General features: G+C 36.8%; 1 protein-coding gene and 1 pseudogene across 1 annotated transcript in view; one reads left to right on the top strand and one right to left on the bottom strand.

Moving 5' to 3' along the window:
* Positions 1-25,000, bottom strand: part of LOC115216576 — a 62,230-nt gene that overhangs the window by 28,901 nt on the left and 8,329 nt on the right. The window contains exons 5-11 of the mRNA XM_036506328.1: positions 22,275-23,469; positions 17,895-19,285; positions 11,967-12,654; positions 10,769-10,885; positions 7,555-7,868; positions 2,625-2,732; positions 88-244 (exon numbers count right to left, since the gene is read on the bottom strand). Coding sequence (XP_036362221.1) covers positions 88-244; positions 2,625-2,732; positions 7,555-7,868; positions 10,769-10,885; positions 11,967-12,654; positions 17,895-19,285; positions 22,275-23,469 — 3,970 coding nt within the window. The remainder of the gene's footprint in view (positions 1-87; positions 245-2,624; positions 2,733-7,554; positions 7,869-10,768; positions 10,886-11,966; positions 12,655-17,894; positions 19,286-22,274; positions 23,470-25,000) is intronic.
* LOC115216884 lies at positions 24,610-24,728 on the top strand (annotated as a pseudogene).

Below are 25,000 nucleotides of genomic sequence, written 5' to 3'. Positions count from 1 at the left end.
CAATGCAACATCAAGACACACACACACACACACACACACATACAGAGTCAGCTTTTCATAAATGTTTCCGTTGAAACTCAGACATACCAGTTTCTTGTCCCATATTTGTCATTCTAATGACATCATCTTGTAGTGGGGCAGTACCCACACCAGCACGGTAAAATAATATTTCAGTATGTGGGTCAGAAAAGCCAAACCATTGAGCTTCCAGTTTAGATATGTCTCGTTGATATTCAGTATCGCTCTACAAGAAATGCAATAATAAAATTATATATGTAAAATTACATTGCGGGACAAGGGAGAATAAAATTGAGAATGGTTTATAACAACAGCAACAACAACAATAATCCTTCCTTCTATAGGCACAAGCTTTGAAACCTCGGGGGGAGGGGATAAATTGATTAATTTGATTCCAGTACCCATCTGATACTTATTTTATTGACCCCTGTACTCAAATAGTACTTATTTTATTGACCCTGAAAGAATGAAAGGCAAAGTTGGCTGTGGTGGAATTTGAACTCAGAATGTAAGATGGATGAAATGCCGATAAGCACTTTGCCCAGCATGCTAATGATTCTGCCAGCTCGCTGTATTAAAACAATTTGCATTGGCCAAGAAAATTGCATTTTAAGATGGTAACCTGGTAGAATTGCTTATAATAATAATAATAATAATAATAATAATAATAAATCATATTATCTCCAGCTGCCCAGTCCTGGCTAAGAAGGAATATATTCACAGACATGACAGAGTTGGAACCTACATACATTGGAAGCTATGCCAACATTATGGAATAACAACATAAAAAAGATGGTATAGGTACACACCAGAAAAGGTCACAGAAAACGAGAAAGCAACCATACTCTGGGATATGCCGATACACACAGATAGAGAAATTAAGGCCAACAGACCAAATATAGTTGTCAGAGATCATGAAGAAAAAAATGCTTTCTCATTGATGTATCAATACCGGCAGATGACGTGTCTATAAAAGAAATGGAGAAACTCTCAAAATACAAAGACCTGGAAATAGAGGTAACCAGAATGTGGAATCTAAAAACAGAAACAATTCCTATCATAGTAGGTGCATTAGGCATGATAAAAAATATTCAGACAAATACATAACAAAAACACCAGGACTTACAAACACATATAACATACAGAAAATTGCACTACTAGGCACTACACACATCCTACGCAGAACACTTTCCATACAATAACCATCAGAACATCACAACAAATCACAGCACATACCCAAGGCACACAGAGCTGCGCTCGGTAGTGAAGTGAAAGCACACTATAAAAATAAAACTACTGAATAATAATAATAATAATAATAATAATAATAATAATAATAATAATAATCATACTAATAATAAATAAATAAATAAATAAATAAATAAATAATAAGGACAGTTAGCAGAATTTGTAGAGTGGAATTTCTTCCAGATTTTTATGTTCTGATTTCAAATCCCGTCAAGGTCAGCCTTGCCTTTTATCCTTTCAGGATGAATAAAATAAAGTTGCTAGCATGTACTGGAATTGATGTAATCAACTAAACCCCTGTCCTTACATTTCTGTCTTCTTGGAATTATATATCATTAAAGGTGGTACCGCTTGGTTTATCCCTGTCTCACTTATTTAGTTTTTGGTGCTTCAGGTCATCGAATGGAGACAATGTCAATTGCCCAGTTTGGTGCTTCATTTTATTGTTCCTTTTTATGTCTTTTAGAGGTTGATTTCTTTCAAGTAAGTTAAATGATAATATTTTATAGAGATCTTGGATATTATTTGCTGAATAGAACAGAGAATAACTGAGGTATTTGTTTTATCAACACTGGAGGGGGAAAAAGAGGCAAAATAAATCGTTATGGAAAGCAAATTAAAACAAAATTCTTTGTAATTACCAGAAAATACATATAGTCTATTGTTTTGATCTTTTTTGTTAGTGAAGCTACCTTTGTTTTTCATACACAATCTCTTACATATGGAAAGCAAAGTAATGGTGAAGGAGAGAGAGAGAAAGAGAGAGAGAGAGGATGTTTTTTCAGTAAATTCAACGAATTTAGATTAATTTCAGCCAATTCCAGTCAATCTCAGTGAACTTCAGTCGATCCTAGTCTATTCTAGTCACTTTCAACCACTCCTGGTCAATTTTAGTCATTTCTAGTCATTTACAACCAATTGCAGTCAAATCTAGTCTATCCCAATTAATTTTAATCCATGTCAGTCAAATCTAGTCCATCCCAGTTAAACCAGTGCATCCCAGTTGTTCTAGTCAATTCTAGTCCATCCTAGTCAAATCAAGGCCATCCCAGTCAAAACCAGTTTAACCCGTTTGTTCCTGTTAATTCTAGTCCATCCAGTATTTCTAATCTTTTCTTGCTAATCACAATCAATTCCAGTACACCACAGTACACCCTAGTCGATTTCAGTCCATTCTTGTTAATATTAGTCCATACCAGTCAATTTATGTTCATTCCAGTCAATTCTAGTTCACTTCGGTCTACTCTAGTCAATTCCAGTTCACCCCAGTCAACTCTAGTCCATCCCAATCAATACTTGTCAACACCAGTTAGTTCTAGTTGACCCCTAAATTTCTATCAGAATGTAATTATATTCACCTTTGCAGCAGATGAAACCTCCATCACAATTCCTTCAATTGGTGGAGAAGAATCAGTTATAAATGGCTCAGAAACTGCTGTATTTTCCAATCCGGCACCATTAATTACCTAATGAAATAAAGAAACAATGTTGACTTATTAGATTATAACAGTTTATCAGACAAACTTTATTACATGAGAGAGAGAGAGAGAGAGAGAGAGAGAGAGAGACTCTTTGATCGTTAAACTTGCTAGAAACAGCAACTAGATCTCTCTTGAATCACAGACTATATAACAAGGGAAGAAGTGTTGGCATGTGTGAACCTGAAAAAAACTGTGCCCCAACCTTTCTGAGTATGGTGACAGCCTGTCTGCTTTTCTTTTACCCCTGATTCTCTGCTGAATCAAGGCCAAACAAGAAAAACAGTAAGACGGAGCTTGTTTTTAGCCATGAAATACATCATGCTCCTGTTGTAATACTTGCTGCATATCTGTTACAATAGTAATAATGAGCTGGCAGAAACGTTAGCACGCCGGGCGAAATGCGTAGCCGTATTTCGTCTGTCGTTACGCTGTGAGTTCAAATTCCGCCGAGGTCGACTTTGCCTTTCATCCGTTCGGGGTCGATAAATTAAGTGCCAGTTACGCACTCGGGTCGATGGAATCGACTTAATACCTATGTCTGTCCTTGTTTGTCCCCTCTATGTTTAGCCCCTTGTGGGTAATAAAGAAATATGTCATGTTTATGTTACATTAGTAATGTGTATTTTATATCTGTTAAGACTGTAATATTTGCTACATGTGCATTACAATAGTAATATTTGCTACATGTGCATTACAATAGTAATATGTGCTACATGTGCGTTACAATAGTAATAAGTGCTATATCATCTTTATCTAAATGGTCCACTTTCTCATGCTTGCATGAGTCAGACAAAGTTTGCTGAAACAGATTTTCTATGATCAGATTCCGTTCCTGTCTTCAAGAAAAGTAATATTTCCTCCATGGTCAGACATGTTTTCATGAATGATTGGAAATGAATGACACAGCTTATATGACAATGACACTTGTTTACAACTAGCATGCAATGTCAAGACATGGAGGCACAAGCATACACACACACATATATACATGTATACATACATGTACAAACATACAAACACACATGCAGGTACACACTCAACAATACATACATACATACATGTGTGTGTGTGCGTTTGTGTAATTGTCACTAGATATAACTAGGGTGTTTCTAACACTGTAATCACATTTAACGACAATTATAGTTTTCATTTTTGGTGAAACATTGCAAACTGCTGTCTATATGAACTTTCTCTCTCTCTCTCTAGATATATATATATATATAACCCAAAAATAAGCAACAAGAATGGATCCGGTAATTTAGTACAATTGTTTCATACTATAACAATTTATTAAAGCTGCAAATATTACAGCAAATATAAATTGTTATAGTATGAAACAATTGTACTAAATTACCGGATCCATTCTTGTTGCTTATTTTTTAGTTATAATCACCCCACATAATTTTATAGGTAATACCATAAAAAATTCTGGTGCATCTAAATTAAGTACCATATTCATTTGAATCTAAATTGTTTTGCTGAACTTATATATATATATAACAATAAATATTAGGGAATAAATCCAAATTTACAGGAAAAAATCAGATTTAAGATTGAATCCAATTTTATAGTAAAATATAATATAATATTAATTAGAGACAAAACCACTATTATGCAAATCAAACAAAGAAAGACTTAATCCAATACATAAAAAATTTTATATAAATTAAATAAAATTAATATTAATTTTATTTAATTTATATAAATTTTTTTATGTATTGGATTAAGTCTTTCTTTGTTTGATTTGCATAATAGTGGTTTTGTCTCTAATTAATATTATATATATATATATATATAGCAATAATAACAATAATTTGGAATTATTGTTATTATAACTATATTTATCCTACATTATATTGGTACAGCTAGATGGAACCCCCAAAAACTGGTTCACCAGTCAGTGTCATTAGACTGTGGCCAGCATGATGGAATAGAAGCTTTATTTGCTTATTCAAAATATTTCCCATAAACAAATTTAACCCTTTTGTTACCAACCCGGCTGAAACTGGCTCTGGCTCTGTAGTACAAATGTCTTGTTTTCATAAGTTTTCAATTAAAATCTTCCACCAAACCTGAGTCACAATTGATGTTCCTAACACTAGCTGAATGATAACTAAGTTGTTTTACTAAATTCTTTGTTATATTTAAAATTAATTGAAAGAAACACAGAGCATCTCAAAATAAATACCGTAATGAAAGGGTTAACAAATTTAAAAGATATATATATATATATATATATATATATATATATATACACAAAATAAGAAAATGGAGGAATAGATTTCTTTCAATCATCAACTTCCAGATAATACCAATTCATATAATTTATTAACTAATTATTTAGATTAAATAGGAACATCCAAATCGTTGGATTTGGATGTTCCTATTTAATCTAAATAATTAGTTAATAAATTATATGAATTGGTATTATCTGGAAGTTGATGATTGAAAGAAATCTATTCCTCCATTTTCTTATTTTGTATTATGAGTTTGAGGTAAAACATTTTACCTTTGACCATATAATACAATAAATGAATTAATTGCATTGAAATTCTTAGCATTTATGTATTAGCCTTCTGGGTACTTTACTGGCAGTATATTGGATATATGATATCCCATAGTGGGTTACACTCATAACCCCTATCTCACTTTATATATATATATATATATATACAATAGGCTTCTTTCAGTTTCTGTCTAACCAATGTACTCATAAGGCTTTGATTGGTTTGGTGCTATATTAGAAAGCACTTGCCATGTAGTGGGAATGAATTAGCTGTCCTTACACTTGCATACACGTGTATGTGTGTGAGTGCATCTCTTTTCTTGTTTTGACATCACTATCAAACAAGTGGTGCCATTTCTTTGAAATCTCCTGTGAAAAAAATGTCCAGGCGACGCTAGGAAACAGGTGAGGACTGGCAACAGGAAGTGCATTTGATCAAAGAAAATCTACCACAAAAAATCTAGTCTGTCTATGTAAACATGTATAGGTAGACATTAAAAAAAATGATGATGATGATGAAGTTACCTGCTAATGAGGGTGTCACAAAGAAGTTACACAACCTGCCAAGTAATATTGTAATATTGTAACAGATTTCAATATTACACACAGAAGTTACAAGCCAATCACAGAGGCCCTATGAAGATGCAGAACCTGCTAAATAATATTGTAACATACATTTCTATGTTACACATAGAAATTACTAACTAATGAAAGAGCCAATTGAAGTTACGCAACCAGGTGGGTAATAGTGTAATACACATTCTCTAGAAAAACAACGACGCCGTGGTGATCTCATTCTCACTCACAACATCATAAGTGGAAAGTGTAACCTCTCGAAAGAGCTGTTCTTCACCCCTGCTCCAGAGCGTCGGCTGCAGGGTCACTCCGAAAAGCTCTATCTGCGGCGATTTCATCTCAATCGAAGGAGAGGGGCTTTCTCCGTCCGGGTTGCAGATCTATGGAATAAGCTGCCGGACGAGATGGTGAAGATGCCGATGGCCGCTCGGTTCAAAGTCTCTCTTGACCAGAAATGGCCTGAACTCTTTGCATGAACACCTTCCCTGTACATAACTCCATGTCCCCCTACATGGCCTTGCTTTTTGCTTTTTGAGCCAAAAAATTAACTTAACTTAATTTAACTTAACATTGTTATGTTACAAGCCAAAGTTGATTTTAACCCAGTTTCACAGAACAGAATGCACATGACCTAGCTGTTATGGTGTTGCACTCATGATAAGAAGGTTGTGGTTTCAATTCCTGAACTGGGTCATGTGTGTGTTCTTTTAGCAAAACACTTTCTTTTATGTCGCTCTGTGATCACTTCAACACGTGACATTTGGCACACTGTGCGCCAGTTCAGGCAATTTTGATTTGATGAAGAGAGTGACCAAATGCACAGCACAAACATTTGATCTCAACAAACAAAATATTTGTGCAGGTTGTTTGGCACGAAGAGGCAGAACCTTCATCTGTTACATATGACAGAAGAGTGTAGCACATAGAAAAGATGATTTGTAAGAGGCACCCAGTACACTCTGTGGAGTGGTTGGCATTAGGAAGGGCATCCAGCCATTGAAACTAAGCCAAACAAACTGGAGCCTGGTGCAGCTCTTTGTAAAAATCTAATGCTGAATAATGATGATGATGATGCCAATGATAATGGTGATGATGATGATAATGGTGATGATGATGATGATGATGATGATGATGATGATGATGATGATGATGATGGTGATGATGATAATGGTGATGATTATATTTCTTTTACTTTCTTTTGCATATTTCTGTCATTTAACTGTGGCCATGCTGGAACACCAACTTAAAGGGTTTTAGTCAAAGGAATTGATCCCAGAACTTATTCTTTGTAAGCCTAGCACATATTCTATCAGTCTCTTTTGCCAAACCACTAGGTTGTGGGGACATAAACACACCATCATTGGTTGTTAAGCAATGGTGGGATAGGGTGGGGGACAAACGAAGATATACACACATAAATACACATACACACACGCACGCACGCACACACACACACACCACACACACACACACACACACACACACACACACACACACACACACATATGTATATATATGACAGGCTTCTTTCAATTTCCATCTACCAAATCCACTCATAAGACTTTGGTTGGCCCAAGGCTATAGAAAAAGACACTTGCCAAAAGTGTCATGCAATGGGACTGAACCCAGAACCATGTGGTTGAAAAGAAAGCTTCTCACCACCCAGCCACACCTGCACCCAAAGAAGATTATTTAATAAAAGAAAAGCTCACACAACAGACTTACCTTTAAAGTTGCATAATATTCTCGACCATCTTTTAGAACACTCTTATCCCCAATCTCTGAAAATTCTTTAAACTGTTCATAGAAAGCCATTACGTTATCTTGAAGTGGAAGAGTGCCAATACCCAGCATTTTGGAAATGATTCCACTTTCTTGGTCTGTGAAACCATTCCAGTAAATGGTTAGTTCATTGGTATCAATATAATGAAAGTGACCAGTGACACTGCCGATATTTAAAGTTCCATTTTGTGGTGGACTTACATCGATGATGACAGCTTCAGATGTTGCATCTACACTGAGACCAGACAAGTCATAGGCTGCAAGTATTTTAAGAAGGAAAACATAAACATGCTTTTTCTTGTAACATAAACTAGCAGTATCGCCCGGCGTTGCTCGGGTTTGTAAAGGAAATAACTATATAAGCATTTTTAGAGAGGTATAGCCAAAAAATAGCAAAAAAAATGCATTAAAAATGGAAAAAAAATGATGGTAAATTTTTTTTTAAATCGTTGACTCATCGTAGACATTTTTAGAGAGTTACTTCCCTTATATAATAGCGAAAAAATGCATTAAAATGGAAAAAAATGATGGTAGATTATTTTTTAAATCGTTGACTCATCGTAGACACGCGCTAATACCCAGAATAGCTCGATATGAATCACGACTATAAGATACCCGCTTTTGGTTACACTGCACCGCAAAATGTGGGAGTAGTTAGGAATCTAAATCGTAGGAGACAGACACACAATTTGACTTTTATATATAAAGATGTAAACAAATTAATTGAGAGAGGAAAAGAGAAAGACAGACAATTATGTACATGTATATATGTGTCCCCACAACCTCCTCTATTCTATATACCCAGGTTTCATCTTCTACTGCATTTCCCACCACCACACTCTTTGCTTCCTTGTGAAGTCCCTACTCCATACTCAAACAGACTTCACCAGTACCAATGCCACGTAGAAAGCACTCAGTCCACTCGGTGGGGTGGTTGGTGTTAGGAAGGGCATCCAACCATAAAAACCATGCCAGAACAGAGACTGAGGTCTGGTGCAATCTTCTGCCAAGCCAGCTCCTGTCCAACCATTGCTAACATGGAAAACAGATGTTAAATGATGTTGATGATGATGTATATATATATATATATATAGTGGCTGTGTGGTAAGTAGCTTGCTTACCAACCACATGGTTCCGGGTTCGGTCCCACTGCGTGGCACCTTGTGCAAGTGTCTTCTACTATAGCCTCGGGCCGACCAAAGCCTTGTGAGTGGATTTGGTAGATGGAAACTGAAAGAAGCCCGTCGTAAATATATATATATGTGTGTGTGTTTGTGTGTCTATGTTTGTCCCCCTAGCATTGCTTGACAACCGATGCTGGTGCGTTTATGTCCCCGTGACTTAGCAGTTCGGCAAAAGAGACCGATAGAATAAGTACTGGGCTTACAAAAGAATAAGTCCCGGGGTCGAGTTGCTCGATTAAAGGCGGTGCTCCAGCATGGCCGCAGTCAAATGACTGAAACAAGTAAAAGAGTAAAAGAATATATGTGTGTGTGTGTGTTGTGTGTGTGTGTGTGTGTGTGTATATATATATATAATATATATATATATACCGGAGTAAACACATAAATGTGAAACAAGGTGGAAAAGAGAGTACTCAAATACCAGAGGTAGAGTAATATGCATTATTTAAAAGCAGCAGAAATTTAACAAAAGCTGTTACTTGGAGTTTATATTACAAAGCATTGCATCAAAGACCCTTTAATCTGTGAATTGTTCGTAGATTCATCATCATCAGCATCATTTAACATTTGTTGTCCATGCTGGTGCGAGTGGGCGAGCTGGGGAGCTGCACCAGACTCCGGTCTGATTTGGCAAGGTTTCTATGGCTGGATGCCCTTCCTAATGCCAACCACTTGATAGAGTATGCTGGGTGCTTTTACGTGGCACCACATGGGCGCCTTTATATGACACTGCATGGGCACTTTTACATGGCACCACAAGGGCGCCTTTACATGACACTGCATGGGCACTTTTACATGGCACCACAAGAGCGCCTTTACATGACACTGCATGGGCACTTTTACATGGCACCACATGGGTGCTTTTACATGTTGCCACACAGGTGCTTTTACATGATGCTGCCACAAGTGCTTTACACCACCAAAAGGATTGATCTTAAAACTTCTGCTGTGAAGTATGGGTCTTCTTGAGTATGGCAAGGTGCCAGATATCTTGGTCCTTTGTCATCTCACCTGAAAGGTTCAATTTCCTGAGGTCGTTCTTCAGTACTTCATCCCATGTCCTCCTGGGTTTTCCACTTCCATGTGTTCCATCCACTTTGAGAGATGGAACTCTTGGCATCCATCCACATCACATGACCAAACCAGTGCAGTCTTCTTTCTTGCACTCAGTGACCAATTCCATTTATGCCTAACTTCTCTCTCAGAATACTGACACTCTGTCAAACATGTACACTTATATTACACATCCAGTGGAGCATATTAGCCTTACATTACACATTCAGCAGAGCATACTAGAATTCAACATTTAAAAATACTAGCCACCTATTCTTTAACACTGTTCAAAAAAAAATATTTCCAAACTTTCTGATTTTATGAAGTTGTGAAACACTTTAGATATTAATTCATTTAAAATGTTAAAGTACCACAAATTGTTTTTTGTTTGTTCCTTCTTGGGCCATGCCTGACTCATAAGGGCTGGTTTCCCGGTTTCTTGGTGTATAGGTTCCCCACCTGAATGGGACGTTGGTCCATCACAGGTGAGCTGCAAGATGCAGGAGGAAAGAGTGAGAGAAAGTTGTGACGAAAGAGTCAGCAAAAGTTTCGCCATTACCTTCTGCCAGAGCTGCATGGAGCTTAGGTGTTTCGCTCATAAACACACACATCGTCCGGTCTGAGATTCGAACCCGCGATCCCTCGACCGCGAGTCTGCTGCTCTAACCACTAGACCATGTGCCTCCACAGTACCACAAATGAAGGAGAACTAAATGTCTTGCAAGACTGCATTCAATCTCTATATATTTCGAATTAAAATCCAGTTAGGATTTTCATTGTCTTTTGCCCAGATCCACATAAGCCAGTAAAATAAGTACCAGTAATACTATAATGTGGTTGATTCAAATAATAACTGTTTCTTTACAAACTGGTGGCTTAGTGTCAAGTAAAGAATAAATAAATGAAAATATAGTAAATACCTGTAACAGTTACAAAGATCTGTTGACCATTTGGAAGAGATAATTTTTCACATACTGCTTGACTGGTTACACCAACATCAACAGGAGCAACAATATCATGAGTTCCTGGATAACTGCCTAAAATATACAGGCAAGAGACAAAGATTGTTTATAGGTAAGCATCTCATGCTAGGATATCAAAGAAGGAGCTTGATAACAGGCAATACTCTATTTTATAAAGGGAGGCATTTATGAAAAGTTTGATTCACAGCTGTTGAGGGATGAAATAGATGACCCAATGGTTATGCTCTCAAATTAATATAACAGAATGGCCTGTCAATGACAATGCATTTCTTTGAACATTTTATTTTCTTGCTTCTATTTGAAAAGGGGAACTTTTTCCCAAAATATTATGAAGTCATTCAACAACTTATGAAATTTAATACAATATTTTCCTCTTTGTTTTTAACTATTGACACCACCTTAAATATTTTGCCTAATTTCTCACATTGCTCAAATGTTTTTCTAAATATTTATATCATTTATACATAAGACCAAACTTCAAGCAAATTACGACACAACATTATATTACTATTTTATTTGATCAGAAAGCTGATAATGTAACCATTGAAAAATCCAGCCTGGGTAACACCAGCTTAATAATGATAGTGTTACAAAATTCTTGGTTATTTTCAAAATTAATTGAAACAAATGCAGCGTGTCTCAGCAGAAATTTGGTAACCAAAAGGTTAACACCTTTGCTGGCTAGTGCATTACATATAATTCAATTGACATATTTCCCAGCAACCGTGCATCATATATGATACCTATTCCAAATATTTTTCAACCACCAGAGTAACTTGGGAGTTATGAAAGGAAAGTTTTATATATCTCAGAACATATGAAACATGGGCTAACTAGAAGTTTCAAAGCAAGCTTAGACATTTAAGAAAAGCTCACGAAAATGCTTTGGACTTGCAAAGGGTTAAAAGAAAAAATATATACTGCTGGCTTACATACAGTTTCAGTCTACCAATTCCATTCACAAGGCACTGGGTGGTTTAATGATATGATAAAATACACTAGCTGGAGGTGCCACACAATGGGACTGAACTTAAAACAGCAAGGCTGAGAGGTTAACTGCTTAACCACACAGCCATGCATGCCAGCACTTATCGTTTATATAACAATCAAAGCAGTTAAGCAAAAGTGAACTTACCTATAGAATATGAATAAGAAGCAATTCGAGGATAAAACGGATTTATAAATACAGTGTTTTTATCAGTGAAGCCATCCCAGTGGATAACAATGGTATCAAGAGTACTAAGAAAACCATTGTAAGAGTTCTCAATCATGACATGTCCTTTTAATGGTGGGTCAGCATCAACTAAGAACCCATCTCCACAAGAACCATATGGCTGGAAAATGCCTGAAGGTAAGCTCTTCACTCCTTTAACACATATGTAATATATCTTATTTGATGGTATGTCTTTGATATCAAATATTATTGTTTTACTGTTTGATTTCAAAGTTTTCAAACAGTTTATTGTACTGGAACATTGATCTACGGGTGGTTCTGCCACAAACATCAAAAACCAGTCTGAGACAGTGACAGTAAACTCTGTTACAATGGCACCAACTTGGCCATTCGTATGTGAGATGAAGTCAGTTTCATTATGACTGCAGAAACGATCAATCACTTTTGGATCAGTCACAGAAAAAAGATTTACAGAAGCAGCAAGGTCAGTCCTGAATTCACAGATCTCGAGGTTGGTATCACTAGTTTTTGAATCTTGATTGTCAATCAAGAGTGGAACTTTCGTTTCTCTGGTCAGACCTGACAGACAATAAGTTGTCAAGCTTATAGTTTCAGTCCCTCGGAGAGTACGATTGAACATAATCTGGTCCTGAAAGAAAGAGAAGATCTAGCAATAGTAAGGATGATAATGATAATGATGATGATGGTGATAATGATGAATAAGTGTGATGATGATGATAATAATGATGACAATAACGATGATTTAAATATATTCTACTGATATACATATGTATACTGATATACATATTTAAATGATATACATTTAAATATATTCTACTGATATTCATTTTGCTGTCTAAAGCATATACATAAGAATGTAAGTAATGCAAATTTATGCTGTTGTGAGGTCCTTGTCTTGTGAGCTCATGGATGCTGGTGCAATGTAAAAAGCACTTGTGCTGGTGCCACATATAAAGCACCTGTGTTGGTGTCACTTATAAAGTATCCATGGTGGTGCTACGTAGAAAGCACCCAGCATACTTTGAAGGTGATTGACATTAGGAAGGGCATCCAGCCATAGAAACCATGCCAAAACAGACAACTGGAGCCCAGTGGAACTCTCCTGCTTGTCAGCTCATGTCAAACTGTTGAATCTATAGTAGCATAGAAAATAGTCGTTAAATGATGATGATGGTGTGAGACGACTGCTGTTATCGCTAGGCCTAACTCATCGTAAAGTCAATACCACCATGACCGATATCCAATCTACAGTGGAGAAGGCTAGCCACTGGATTTGGTTAAAAAGAGATGATGAGCGATGGCTAGAAGGATATTGAACTTTATTTAATAACCAGCTGATCTAGCAAGTGGGGCCTCATATCAGTGAGGGGGGCCGGTGCGCATTGATGCCATTGAGAGGTAGGCCCCCGAAACGGCACACATTCTCTCCTGATGACCCCATACACTTGCTGGCTTCCGGTATATGGAGTTATTGACTGGTAGCACTTGCATGTGCAAGTTGTTTGCAAGACATTTTATATATATATATATGAGATAAGGTGGCAAGCTGGCAGAAACGTTACCACGCTGGGCGAAATGCGTTGTGGTATTTCGTCTGCCGCTACGTTCTGAGTTCAAATTCCCCCGAGGTCAACTTTGCCTTTCATCCTTTCGGGGTCGATTAAATAAGTACCAGTTATGCACTGGGGTCGATATAATAGACTTAATCCATTTGTCTGTCCTTGTTTGTCCTCTCTGTGTTTAGCCCCTTGTGGGCAGTAAAGAAATATATATGAGAGGGTACCCAAAAGAAACTGGAATTTTGCAATGTTATGCTATTCACTTAGTTTTACATGTTTACACTTTTATCACTTTCAAAGTATTCTCCATTTGAAGCAATGAATCAATCCAGACACGTTTTTCCGCTGTTCAAGGTAGTACTGGAGTTCTTGCAGAGTAATGCTTTTTAATGCCTCCCTCATTTTTTTCTTCACCTCTTCCACATCTTCAAATTCCGTAGCATCTGCTTTCATCACCAGTGATGACCTTTGAAAAACTGGTCTAGATCAACTTCCTACTGTCCTTTCAGTTCATGTCATGTATTCAGTCATAACTACTTTTGATCTTCCATGAGCAAGCGAGGCATAAATTTTGCAACAACCCTGTAAGAGTTAGCACTTCCTTCTCCAAGGCTTGAAGAATTAAGTAGTAACTTTGTTGCAGTATGTCTATCTTTCTAGCTGTTTCACATATTATAAATACAAGGGAAAACAGAGAAAGAAACACAATCGGAGCTGACACACCAGCCGACAGATTTATCTCGTTCCGCGTTTTGGAGACGACAGATAAAATACCTACAGGCTACTGTTTCGAATGATTCACGCACGCACCCACACACACAAACATATTCATCTTTATTATGTGCTCTATACAAGCAATGCGTAGCATTTGCTTACAGTTTTATGTAGTGTATTTATAATCCATGTAAATAAACCCCTTTTTAATCATGAATCAGTTTATGTATTTATTTACGCACACACACATCCACTACAACCCTTTACATTTGTAATTCCTCACTCAAAATTCGTTGGCAAGAGCTCCAGGACACACCAATTATATCAACAAGTTTGTCAATTGTTTGGAGATGGTCCTCCAAGATCAGTTCATGAATTTTCATGATGTGTTCATTTTCCCAGAAGGTCGACGGTCGCTCTGAATGAGGTTGGTCTTCAAACAACAAGTGACTATTTCTAAAGCATGAAAACCACTCATAAACTTGTGCTTTGCTCATGGCAGCTTCCTTGTAAGCTGTTTGAAGCATGAGAACTGTTTTGGGTGCTGTTTTCCCCAGCAGAAAACAGAGGCAGAAAATTTCAGGGAAGCACACTGTTTCTTCAATTTTAGCCATCTCAAAAATCAACGAACAAGAGAGAAGCACTGCAAAACATAGATGCACCATGTGGAAGTGCGACTTCACTGGACGCCACCAGTCAGCAGACTGATGACTGAGAGTTGCATCAACAAGTGGTTTCTAGTGGCAGAAGCGCAAACTACAATGGGCTTGTCCCACACAGAAAGTTTCTGGTTACTTCCGGGTACCACCTTGTGTGTGTATATACATATATATATATATGTATCATCATCATCATCATCATCATTTAGCATCCGCTTTCCATGCTAGCATGGGTTGGACGGTTCAACTGGGGTCTGGGAAGCCAGAAGGCTGCACCAGTCCCAGTCTGATCTGGCAATGTTTCTATGGCTGGATGCCCTTCCTAACGCCAACCACTCCATGAGTGTAGTGGGTGCTTTTTACATGCCACCGGCACAGGAGCCAGACGATGGTGCTTATATATATATATTGGTAAAAATGGTAAGATAACAAAAGAAAGAAAGAGACCTCAATATTATGTAAATAGAGGAAATTTATCTGTAAAATAATATGTGACAATTATTCGGTAGCCAAGATAAAACTCTGAGTTTCGGATGCCGAGGTGGAAATCCACACCACCATCTCTTCGGTTATCTGGCCAGATAACCGAAGAGATGGTGGTGTGGATTTCCACCTCGGCATCCGAAACTCAGAGTTTTATCTTGGCTACCGAATAATTGTCACATATTATTTTACAGATATATATATATATATATATAAATAGGTTTAAGAGACAGAACCATCTTCAAGTAACTCAAACAACATTGAACAACATTATCTATGATAGAGATATAAGATTAAATATTATCAAATTAATATCTACAATGTGCGTTTCATGACAATATATCTATCGATATTGCTGAAATAGAAGGTGGTGAGCTGGCAGAAACGTTAGCACGCCGGGCAAAATGCTTAGTGGTATTTCGTCTGCCGTTACGTTCTGAGTTCAAATTCCGCCGAGGTCGACTTTGCCTTTCATCCTTTCGGGGTCGATTAAATAAGTACCAGTTATGCACTGGGTTGATATAATCGACTTAATCCGTTTGTCTGTCCTCTCTGTGTTTAGCCCCTTGTGGGTAGTAAAGAAATAGGTATTGTTGAAATAGAATTTCTATTTCAGCAATACCGATAGATATATTGTCATGAAATGCATGTTGTCTATATAATTTAATATATAACTCAGAATAGTAATTGTAGATATTAATTTGATAAAATTTAATCTTATATATCTCTATCATAGATAATTTTGTTCAATGTTGCTTGAAGGTGGTTCTGTCTCTTAAACCTATCTATATATAAACTTAGATATGTTTTTACCAAAGATTGGTCCAGGCCATGTCTAATTTAATAGCACCACCTGATAAGAAACTGAGCTGCCATGACCAAGTGGTCAGCATTTGGAAGGGAATCCAGCTGTAAAAACCATGCCAAAACTGACCTCACCTGTGCTGGTGCCACATAAAAAGCACCCAGTCCACTCTGCTGGGTGGCTGGTGTTAGGAAAGACATCCAGCTGTAATAATCATGCCAAACAGACACAGTAGCCTGAGGTATTCTTCTACCTATGCCATCATAGAAGGAGAACGTTAATCAATGATGATGATGATCATGGTGATGATGATGATGATGATGATATATATACATATATATCAAACACATCACAGCCTTCAAGCAAGTACATGTTGGTTGCATGTACCAAGTTATCGCAAATTGCTGAAGACGCCTATGTAGTTGTGTGCAGACCCACAAAGATGCCCTCTCTTGACTTGGCAAAACCTTGAGGATGTGACAGCTGAAGGGAAATAGGGTTGCACCAACAGTTGATTGATACTAATTTTAGCCAAGTAGAGCAGAACAATGTGAAAGAAAGTGTTTTTGTTTACCACACTCTTTACTCTTTTACTCTTTTACTTGTTTCAGTCATTTGACTGCGGCCATGCTGGGGCACCACCTTTAGTCAAGCAAATTGACCCCGGGACTTATTCTTTGTAAGCCCAGTACTTATTCTATCGGTCTCTTTTGCCGAACCGCTAAGTGACGGGTACGTAAACACACCAGCATCGGTTGTCAAGCATTGCTAGGGGGACAAACACAGACACACAAACACATACACACATATACATATACATATACATATATATACATATATACGACAGGCTTCTTTCAGTTTCCGTCTACCAAATCCACTCACAAGGCATTGGTCGGCCCAGGGCTATAGCAGAAGACACTTGCCCAAGATGCCACGCAGTGGGACTGAACCCGGAACCATGTGGTTGGTTAGCAAGCTACTTACCACACAGCCACAAAACTTTATTGGTTTTTGGCTCTGTGGTAAGATGTTTGCTTACCAACCATGTAGTTCCAGGTTCAATTGTACTGCATGGCATATTGGGTAAGTGTCTTCCTCTATAACTGCAGCCTAATCAAAGCCTTGTGAGAGGATTGAGTTGATGGACACTAAAAGGAGCTTGTTGTACATATATGTGTCTATGTGTTTGTGTGTATGTATGTATATGTATTAGTGTATGTGTGTGTGTGTGTGTGTGTGTGTGTGTGTGTGTGTGCATCTGTCACTGTCACTGCCACTTTGCTTTGGCAATACGTTGTAGTTGTAAACGAATGTCACCATCATACAAGCAGATCCTCCAATTGCAATCTTCCTTGGTTATGGGGGTAATGTTATCTTATTTGGAAACAGATGAGGGTTGATGATAGGGACGCCATCCAGCTGTAGAAAACCCACCTCAACAAAATTCCACCCAATCTATGTGAGCATGGAAAAGTGGATATAAAAGTGATGATGATGATGATGATGATGATGATGATGAGGAGGAGGAGGAGGAGGTTAATATATGGGAAACTAAAAGAGAAAGTTCTTGGGAAATTTCAAAGAAAATTTTTATCAGATTTTATGTGGTTTTAGCAAATACATCACCATTTTATAGTTTAGTACATACCTGAAATACTTTTTGGTTTTTAGGGTTCATAATATAGTGAGCAGGATGGAACAAAGATTGGTTTTGGTAAAAGGCATTCAGTTGAAATACGATAGGATCTGTCACATGACTGCCAGATATGCAATTAAACCCTTCCCACTGAACTTTGATCTGTGACCCATTTTGAGAAGTTAACAAATGAGCTTGGATCTTGCCTTCAATAGGAATTTTATCAAGGATTAAAGCCCCAGCAGACAAAACTGGTTTTGTGCAGCCAGCTTCTCCTGCACAAGCCTGTATTGAAAAGCTATATTTATGACCACTTATTAAATTTAAGTTCTTCTGATTGGCATGAAACACTTTCTCCAAATGACGAGGATTCATCACAGAACATATTTTCCCACCATTGTTCAGACAAGTTCTGTCTACCAACCTTAGCTGAAAGTGGGTCACATATCGTGAATAGGGTCCCTTTATTTCCCAGTTAGCTGACATCTGGTGTTTTGATGTTTGGAAATTGACACTGACTGGACATGTTCTCAATATCGGTTGAGGAATCTTGCTTCTGTTAGTTAGTCCCAATTTGAATGATACTTGAATGGTGGGTCTTGGATTCAATGCAATAAAAGACCGATAGACAGTGTTATCGAAAGAAACTGATTGGTGTGGCATTGTTTTGACCATATTGCCACTCACATTGAAATGTCCATCAGCTGCTTCAAAGCCTATCATGTACAATTGTCCAACAACAACGTCCTGTAAAAACTTGACCTCAAATATTTTTGTTTTGTTATTGTTGTGGAATGATATTTTAATGGAGTCATTGTGTGAACATCCATTCTGGCCATTGAAGATGTTAACCTGTTTCTCAATTTTCTGTTGATCAATGATAATAAATCCATCAGATGCAATAAGCAAGCTCCGTGAATGCATTGTCATATTCACGACCGTGAAATATTTGTGGAAACTTTTAATATTAGGACTGGATATGCAGTAGCGTCTCTTGTTGGTCACAGGTTGAAATGGTACCACATCTGCAGTGAAACGATTTGAACCTATTCCAACAAGCAACTTCATGCTGGGATGAAAATCTTCCAGACTTATGCAAGCTTTGTTGAGGGTACTATGCATATGAATTTGCTTGTCTGATTCAGAGGCTGGATTTAAGTCAATAACTCTGCCATGGTTAAATGGATGTTTCATTGGGAGATGGAAAGGAGGAGAAGCTGCTGTTGTGAAGAGACCAGCCATGTTAAATATGTTAAGTTCAAAGAAATATGAGAGAGAAGTGTCTGGCTCTGCAATACCCATCTTATCAATGTTCAGCTTTATGCAATGAAGTCCTCCAGGACAGATACTATGTCCCTGTGCAGTCCACTTGGGTGTCACAGCTTCTTTAGTTAAACTGTTCTCTGTGAAAATTAAAAAAATATTAAAAATATTGATTTATTAATATTATCATTGTTAATTGTTTTTATTATTTATATTTCTATTATTTATATAATAAGCATAGGCAAGGCTATATGGTTAAGAAGTTTGCTTTGCAAACAACTGATTTTAGGTTCCCTTGGAGATCCATGTGCCTATCCAAAGGGTCAATAAACACCTGAAACAATTTTAAGCATTAATGGTGCTGAATTGTAAGTGAACCAAACCAGGAAAAACCACAGTAATTTAAGGCTAAAACTTACCAATTTGCAGTCAAATATCAATGCAATAATATGTATTAACCGAATAGATATTTCATATTATATATTCCAACTGTGCTAATATAATACAATATGACTCAATTTTTATTGTTCTTTATCAGTTTCATGAAAAATTTTCATTTAATTTCTTTAAATATTTCTTATTAAAAGCCATAATAACTCAAGAAGTACTTATAGCATTTAAATCAAGAATTTTTTTACTTCCTTATACATCTTAATCTTAATTTGGAAATTTACATGATGGTGATCGACAAGTTACCAACAATTCCTTGAAAGAATCAACAATACAAGAAGTATGCTGACCCCGGTTTTAGACTGTGCCATTAACACTGAGAGGAAGATTCTGGTGCCACTCCATACATCCTATCCACACTTGGGCCCTGAAGTGGTCACTTCATCACCACTTTGAAAAGTTGTCAAAACAGGGTTGAGATATGGTCTCCCCTCCTGTATTGGGCTGCAGTTCTTGGTCCAAAATTCTTTTGTCTTTTAAGACAGTTAGTTGCTAGGCAAAGAAAATATGTACCAGTTTGTGTGTGGTGTGGTTTGAGACTGGTACATGTACAGTGAAGGCCCAGCTTTTATACACTATGTTTTAGAATTAGATTATTAGTTACTACACCTCCTTATCTTAATTCTAGGGAATCACTAAATAAACCAGATGTAAACATTTTACTCTCAACGACCTTGACCAAGCAGTTATAAACAGACATTGATAATAGGTGGGGAGGGAAATATGAAACAAGACGAAAGCATGTGTGGAATTGGCCCTGTACCTACCAAAAATCAGACTCATTCTCCACTGTATGACCTGTATGGAATTTTTAATTAATTTAAATTTCAAATTTCTCTCCCTTGTTATTCTTGACAAAAATTGTTATGAAAGCCCATGAATTTTCTTTGTATTGGATTGTACGTATCCAATAACATATTAGATGTAATTTCAATTGATTGAAATTTTGTGTGTGGGGGGGGGGGCACTACATTCAATATGTTAGTTTGTTGTTAACTGAAGGAACAGATAATGATAGAAGATTGTATGAGGAAAGTGTAGTTCATGAATTTGTTTTTATGAGTGTTGCATTAGCTTCAACTGTTGGACTCCAACATTTCTATGGTCCAGAAGCATGGGAACCCTCAAGGACAATAATTCTCATCCCCACTGTCTTTTAACATATATGTCCCATGCTGACATGGATTGGACACTTTGACAGATCCAAGGACTGCATCATGCTCCATTGTTTACTTCAGAATAGCTTATATAGCTTTGTGCCCTTCCTAATGACAACCACTTTACAGCATGTTTTGAGTGCTGTTTTGTGCCACCCCAAAATATTGATGAAATATTTTTGACCCCCACTCCACTTGTCATCTCTTTTTATTATAAATGGACCTTACATTCATATAATTTTTCTTTCTTCATTATGGCACTGGACGAATTTTAAAATTCACAATTCCTTTAAAGTAAAGACCCGCTTTGGTCATAAATGACCATGGGATTGCACCTAGAAAGTTCCCCTTCAAAGTACAAGTCTGGGCAAGGTTGTTTATGAAAGACCAGCCTCCCCTCTCCATGCCACCAACACTCTCCAAGAGAAAAGCGAAGGCTGATACAGCTTGACACCCTTGACATCGAAAATCATTTCTACAGCTAAGTGAACTGGAAGGATATGAAATAAAGTGTCTTGCTCAAGAACACAACAAACAGCTGGGTCAGGAAATTGAACTCACTACCTCATGATTGTGAGCATGACATTCTAACCACTGAGCCATGTACCTTTAATTTTACTTAACATGGCAATATGTCCTCCCATATTTCAGCCCTCACAGGCCCTACCCTTAGTGATACTCCAGCAATGCGCAAACTGTAGTACTTCAATGATTTGGTAGTTTACAAGATATACAACTATAATTATGCAAGTGCAAGACAAATAAAGATGCACATCAGGTGCAGTAGGGGTATGTGGTTAAGACGTCTGCTTCTCAACCTCATGGTCCCAGGCTCACTTCAAAGGTACAACATCTTAGGTGCCTTCTGCTATAAGCTTGGGTCCACATAAGCCTTGTGAGTGAATTTGGTAAACAGAGATGGTGGAAACATGTAGTGTGTGTGTGTGTGTGTGTGTGTGTGTATATGCTTTTGTTTGTGTATATATATATATATATGTGTATGTTTATGTGTGTATATATGAATGTATAATATATATATATATATATATATATATATATATACTGGAATAAACACGTAAATGTGAAACAAGGTGGAAAAAAGAGTACTCAAATACCAGGGGTAGAGTAATATGCTTTATTTAAAGCTTTTAAATAAAGTATATATATATATATATATATATATATATACATATATACACACACACACACAGTTATGTATGTGTGTGTGTATATGTATATATATTTCATATTTGCATGTATATGTATGTACATGTGTGTGTGTGTGTGTGAATGTGTGTGTCTGTGTGTGTGTGAAAGTGAGCATCGTTTGTTTGTTGTGCACTGCTTGGCAACCAGTCTTGGTTTATTTACATCCCTGTAACTTAGAGGTTTGGAAAATGGAGACTGATAGAATAAATTATAAGTACCAGTTTTAAAAATAAATGATGGGCTCAATTTGTTCGAGTCTACAATCAAATGCCTAAAGCAAGAAAAAAAACTTAAAGAATAGCAAAGAACTTACTTATTTGGTAAGTGATGAGGAGATCAGAATTTTCCTCTGGGTCATAAAAGGAGTCATTATGCCACAAAACATTAATGAATTCCTCATTCAAGCTTACATTTAAGCCCCCATTATAAATTGGGGGAGACTGATCGTAAACTAAGGGTCCAATAACTGTTGTTTTACTATACATAGCCTTGTTCACTGATCGGATGAAAATGTAGAATCTGTCTCCTGGTTTAATGCCCAATCTGTGCTTCTGGAATCTAGTCTTCTGGCTGGTTGATGTGTATGCCATAATGTCAGGGTGCTGTTCCAACTGTTGGCGGCTGCTTATACCAACAAAGAAGTCAAGAATCTCACTCTCATCTTCTATGTATTTCCAAGACAAGTGAATATTGTTAGATGGAATACCAATTAGATTAATCTGTGATGAAGAGAAATTGTTTGGACAAATATTTGCTTTGACCATAGTGTCACTAATTATTTCTTTCAGGATTTCTAGAATTGAATTGGAAGCAATAGAACTACAGTTCTGAAAGCAGACTTCAGCTGGGGTTAAAAGCTTCTTGGTTAAATCAAAGTTTATTCTCCAAACCTTTCCATTATAGCAAGCAACAGTCTCCTGTGTTTTAGCTCCAGTAAGTACAACATCCTTTAGTTTTGGTGGGGTCTCATCATAGACCACTCCATCAGAGCATACTGCGTCAGATGCCTCCAAAGCATAATTGTAAGCGATAACAGTTGAGAAGTACTTTCCAGCTTTTTTAAGTGAAAACTGAGCAGAGGTTTTCGTAGTATTTATGATGTCATATGAGATATTACAGGAATAACATGGACTGGTCAGTTCTAATTTGGTTAAGCAACGTGGTGCAATGCCAACAACATAATAATATATATCAGATTCATGATCAACAAATCCGTTCCAGTTCACAGTTAAATTTTCACTTCCTGTGAAATCTAAATCAGGAAGTGTATTTTTTCCTTCCTTGACAGAACCTGTGCTGGGAGGAGATTCATCCAAAACTATATCCAGATGTTCTTCGTTGAAAAGACCTGCCATATTTTCAACTCGGATAGCAGCAAAATAACGTCGATTATGCTGACCCTTATGAGTTCTTGCTGCTATGAGGGCATTGAGTGTGAGCGTAAAGTTTTTCATTTGACACGGCCCATGTTGTGGGCAATAGCAGGGAGTTTCAGGGGTACATGAAACCTAGAAAGAAAAAGAAAATTTAAATATAAAACTTCATGTATTTTAAGTAAATAAATTCAGGAGTAAAAAAGAAAACAAAACAAAACTCTGAAAAAATATAACCTAAGTAGTTCGTTCAATTTTAAAACAAATTAATTTATTATATATATATATTAATCAATATAGGGTAGTGGGCCGAATGGCCTATTAAGGCCATTCCTTAATTGTTGTATATATATATATATATATATATATATAGTTAATCCAAACAAGAAAACACAAAAAACACAACAACGCGAGGACGTGAAACAAATATAGTATTATTGGACGTTCAAGAAAGAAGGAGGGCTTAACGTTTCGAGCGGAGCTCTTCGTCGGACACATAGGAGAAGGAAAGATCCAGAGAAGGGAAGACAGAGGAAAAAAATTCGCCAACGGTACACACGAGGTCACATATATATATATATATATATATATATATATATATATATATATATATATATATATATATATATATACATACATATATATACATATATATATACATACATATATATATATATCACGTGATCCCGTGACCGACCAGACCATCAGATGTTGTTACACATCGCTGGTCACAATGCGTTCGCATTGTTTTAGCCTTTGAATGAGGCCACCCCGCTGGCTAAGCGAGCAGGCCAATATATATATATACACATATATATATATATATGAATTCATTAAAGTTTGTTTTTATGTTATAACAAAAATAATTTTGCATTAATTTGATGGGTTACTCTATACTTTTGTAGATTACAAATTTATTATTTTTATACAAGAATGTTGTTGATGGTGACTTCAAAGTTTTGGCCACTGAAGCCATCAGTGTTCAACACATATATTTATATATATAAACATAATTAAGGGTTCAGCAAAAAGTTGCTTCACTACATACCGAAAATTTAGAAATAGCAATCAAAACAGCTAATTCTTCTAACTACAACATATCTCCACTGCTATGTGGTGAAGCAACTTTTTGCTAATCCTTTAATTATGTTTATAATTATAAAAAAACTTTTTGTATAAGTTTTTATCAATAATGGTTTTTTTCCATATGAAGTTATTTGGTAAAATTTATTAATTATCAAATTAATAATTATTTACCCTATATCTATAATATATCTATATGGCCATATCATGTTGAAAGCAACGGTTCTCGTCCAATCACAGAAGTTAAGCAACATCGAGCCTAGTCAGTACTTAGATGGGTGACCGCTTGGGAAACTTAGGTGCAGTAAGTGTAACACATTGTCCATGCCGGTGGCACGTAAAAAGCACCCACTACACTCTCGGAGTGGTTGGCGTTAGGAAGGGCATCCAGCTGTAGAAACTCTGCCAGATCAAGATTGGAGACTGGTGCAGCCATCTGGTTTGCCAGCCCTCAGTCAAAATCGTCCAACCCATACAAGCATGGAAAGCAGATGTTAAACAATGATGATGATGATGATGATATAAACTTTAACTTAATATGGAAAGAAGCTTTCCCCATTTGTCTGTATACAGACATATTAAA

The sequence above is a fragment of the Octopus sinensis genome, linkage group LG10, assembly GCF_006345805.1.
Source record: "Octopus sinensis linkage group LG10, ASM634580v1, whole genome shotgun sequence".
NCBI lineage: Eukaryota > Metazoa > Mollusca > Cephalopoda > Octopoda > Octopodidae > Octopus > Octopus sinensis.
This window is presented reverse-complemented; position numbering and strand designations above follow the sequence as displayed.